Below are 4177 nucleotides of genomic sequence, written 5' to 3' on the forward strand. Positions count from 1 at the left end.
GAATAGATATATTAAGATAACAAGTTATTTATAGTGGAGAATTTGGACCCTTTTAAGTATTTTATAAATGTTTATTTGGTTGGTGGACGTCAACTGAAACGTACGTGGTAGATAAAAGGGTCAAGCAAGTTGCATCGGATGAAATTTCTTTTCTTTTTCCTATAAAAACAAATATTTGGTGGGAGCCTTAAATTAAAATTGCGCCATCTTTCAAATGTAATCATTTTATAAAGTAAAAATATATCTAAACTAAATCGTTTGAAATGGAAATAAGCTGTTTACTTTTTATAATTTTACCATAATATTGATACTTATATTTTAATGTTTTTCATCACTTTTACTTGCCTCAAAACAGAGTATGATATTTCTTAATTTTTAAAAATGGAAGTAAAAGCTCTCATCTACAAAAGGACTTTGTCAAAGTTGCCAGTTGCCACTTACGGAGTAACTTCTTAAAACAAAAAAATTGACTTTTCTTTTCTTCTTCCACGCGTGGTATATACTGAGGTGGCATCAATCAATAACTGAATATTTTAGTTCGATGATTTTAATTTTTAATATTTTAATATTATATTTATATTAACATAATTTAATATAATTTAATAATTTAACTTCGATTCTAATATTTTTTACCAAATAATAAATGGGTAATCACAATATTTGTTCGATTCAACTTATATTATATATAATAGATGTAAATGTAATTGAATAAAAGCACCGGCTCTTGTTGAACTATTACTTTCATGCTTTAATGTTTCAACGGTATAAATTATGAACATAGTAATATAATCAATCACTTCTTTAAAAAAAATCAACTGATTTTCTAATTTGATCCATCAAAATGCAATATAAATTGTCCTATCACTTTATTTTTTGAGAAATTTACATAAATATATTATATTAAGAAAATATTTATCATTTATAGTAATAATATTTTTTTTCACTAGATCACTTTTAATATATTTATAATACAATTTTAATGCATATTATAAAGAATAATTTATTATTCGCATATACTCTTATACAAGTTTTATTGATGATTAATATATTTATCACATATTTTAATACACTTATTATACAATGTATTAATTTCTTACAAAACAAACATAATATATTTTACAAATAATTATAATACATATTTATTGCATACATAATTCACTTTATAACACATATTTTAGATTTAACATAGTTTGTTATAAATGGTAATAAATAAAAAGTATCGCTAAAATCAATAATTATTTATTAAAAGGTATTAATCCAAATAATTTTTTCTTATTTTATGCCACCAATATGATTATGAAATTCTAAAAATCAATATATATATAATAATAACAAAATTGAGTTATCAAAATTTCAAAATAATAATTAGATAGCCATCCCACCATTTTCATCCCTATATAATATTGAAGAATGTCATATAATGATATATACTACATATTCGACTTGCATTACCAATAAATCAAACCTGTACTTAATCAACATTTTTACTTTTCTAAATTCAAAATTTTAAAGTTTGATCGTGCATTTAAGAATAAAATTTATATATTAAAAATTATATAAACGGCATATATAAAATCATGATTAAAAAAACATTGGGCTAAGAAATTTATAGTCAAACGGTAGCTAAGAATGAAGGGGAGACACATTTAATTTACCTCATCACTATAAATAAGGTAAGGATTAAGTCTTCTCATATATATATATATATTTTTAATCCACATTTTGTAATAGTCTCCAAATCACAAAGGGGATGTAAATTGCATTAGGTAAATCCTATGCGACAAACTCAATTCAGAAGGCATTGAAGGGAATCGGTTTCGGATCATCCATGTGATTAACCACCTTTCAAATGAACTAAGTCATCCCAAAGGACCTAATTTGTATTCTTATGTTTGTGGTTTAGTTATTTTATTATTAGGAATAAAACACAAGTATCTCTTCGAATATGATCAAAATCCCAGAGACACACGTTAACTAAATTAAGATCTTATTATCTCCTTATACTTATTTTTTTGTAATTTAATACGTCTTTTATTTTGCGTAGCATACTCCGTGACTCCATACAATTGAGATGCGTAAGATATATTTAGATATCACTTGAGTCAAAAAAGCGTGGAAAAAAAAGGTTTACGTAAGTCTGGGTACCCTTTCCCTATTTTATTAGTATTAAAAAAAGAAACAATCGTGGGCACCCCGCTAATCAGGGGCAGATTTAGAAGGGATGCGGTTGAGGATGTTCATTTGAAGTTTGCACGGCGTATGGAGGTGCTTTTTAGTGTGAAATTAACTAAATCAAATACAAATTAATACACAGTGATAATGAGCATATTCTGCTTTTAAAACATTACAAATACAATATGATAAATTCCACCTTCTCCTTATCAGTTTCCTCCATCATTTTTCTCCTTATCATTAGCATACTTTTGAAGATTTTCACCATGCAATTTTCCATACCTAAACTCATCAAATATTTCAACTCCCATATTTACGTAAAAATCATATGATTTCTTATTCCAAACTGCTACTATTCCCTCTACCGATACGAATCCATTGTTGGCAGCAATAGATGCGACAGTTCCAAACAACAAACTCCCCATTCCCAACTTTCTATAACTCTCCCTAAAGTAAAGACTTTCAAAATAGAATCCAGGCTTATCAGAAAAGCACGAATAATTCACGTAGAAGAAAGCATACCCCGCGATGTAAACATCACTCTTATCATCATATTTGGATCGGAACTCCTCAACTTGTCCTTCCACCACGGGGAATTTAAGGTCGAACGTTGTAAGTACAGGCTTGAACCCTTCGTTTGTGGGTTCGTTAAAAGGGGTTGGAGAGACTTCAAGTAGAAGTACGGATGGACCGTAAAAAAGTGGAAGAGGGTTTTCCTTAAAGAGCAAATTGGCTAAGGAAGACTCAGTAGCTTTGTATAAATGAGTGTTGTTATGGTATGCATGGATTTGGTAAAACAATTGGTATATATGAGAAAGATCAGATTTTGTAGCGAGACGAAGTCTTGTGTATATCTTTCCAGTGATGGTAACGTTGTTGTTTTCCGATGATGCATCGGTGGTTATTGTTTCAGATAAAGATGAAGCCATGGTAATAAGGCAAGCTTGAAGAACTAGGGAAAAAATAAAGAGTGTAGGAAATATTGAAAGGACTATGAAGAAGGTTTTGTAATTAATGAGACATTGTTTGAAAAGATTTCAATGGTTATTTATAGTGGAGTGGTGGTCTTTTTAATTATTTTATAAAACTTATTTAGTTAGTGGGGTTAGTTGAGGAAACTCAAGTGTGCATTCTAGTTATCATTATTAGGGGCAACTAGTGACTTGTATACCCTAAAATAAGATAGTACTTATTATAATGTAAATACTGATGATAAAAAGTTTGTGAGTAGGTAATGAAAGGGAAGTCTCAACTATGAGCTATGGATGTTATCCACTAAAATTTTGTATAACTATTCTGATTTTTCGTTGTATAGAAAATATATAGTACAACAACTATTACGCTTCATTTCAATCATTGAACAAATTAGGTTGGTTATATTAAAAATTAATGACAAGATAAATTTTGTAGTCGAACAAAATAATTCATCACTAATCTTATTTAGTAATTAACAAATTATATATCAAAAAGTTATGTTCCCAATAATTTTACAAATATTAATTGGCACCACTAATAATATTTTCGGATTGACATTCATTGGGTACCTAATTAGAGCTCGAGTGGAGCTTTATAATTGGCTAGCAATATCAAACTCAGCTCTCATGTTCTGACTTTATAATCATAAATTTTATCATTATTATTTTTCTTTAATTTGTTAAAATATTTATGAATATTCAATTGCTAATAACCAAATCTTACGAATAAAGCTAAGATATATTATCATGACCTCATATAAATTCATTTATAGTAGTTTTTCGATAAATATGTGTATAGTGAGTAGTGGGTGTACTCCACTATCTACATTGACTAATTAAAGAGTTTCACCCACTCCTTTTTTGACTTTTTTATTTGAGCTAGAAAATGCTTTAACAATAAAACATAAAACAATAGGACCATTCAAAATATGAAAATAGTTTGAGGGCATGAAAGTTAAATATAGCCGTCAACATTGACAATATAATGTTTACCAACGTATTCGACTTATCAACGATAAATATGATATAAT

General features: G+C 28.0%; 1 protein-coding gene across 1 annotated transcript; it reads right to left on the reverse strand.

Annotated features, from left to right (window-relative positions):
- Window positions 1-2245: 2245 nt before the first annotated feature.
- On the reverse strand, window positions 2246-3181 carry THT7-8 (N-hydroxycinnamoyl-CoA:tyramine N-hydroxycinnamoyl transferase THT7-8). The gene is given in 1 exon segment (NM_001247093.2): window positions 2246-3181. A coding segment is annotated over 1 exon segment (720 nt). The 5' UTR covers window positions 3102-3181; the 3' UTR covers window positions 2246-2381.
- Window positions 3182-4177: the final 996 nt, after the last annotated feature.

Source organism: Solanum lycopersicum, chromosome 8, assembly GCF_036512215.1.
Source record: "Solanum lycopersicum chromosome 8, SLM_r2.1".
NCBI classification, from domain to species: domain Eukaryota; kingdom Viridiplantae; phylum Streptophyta; class Magnoliopsida; order Solanales; family Solanaceae; genus Solanum; species Solanum lycopersicum.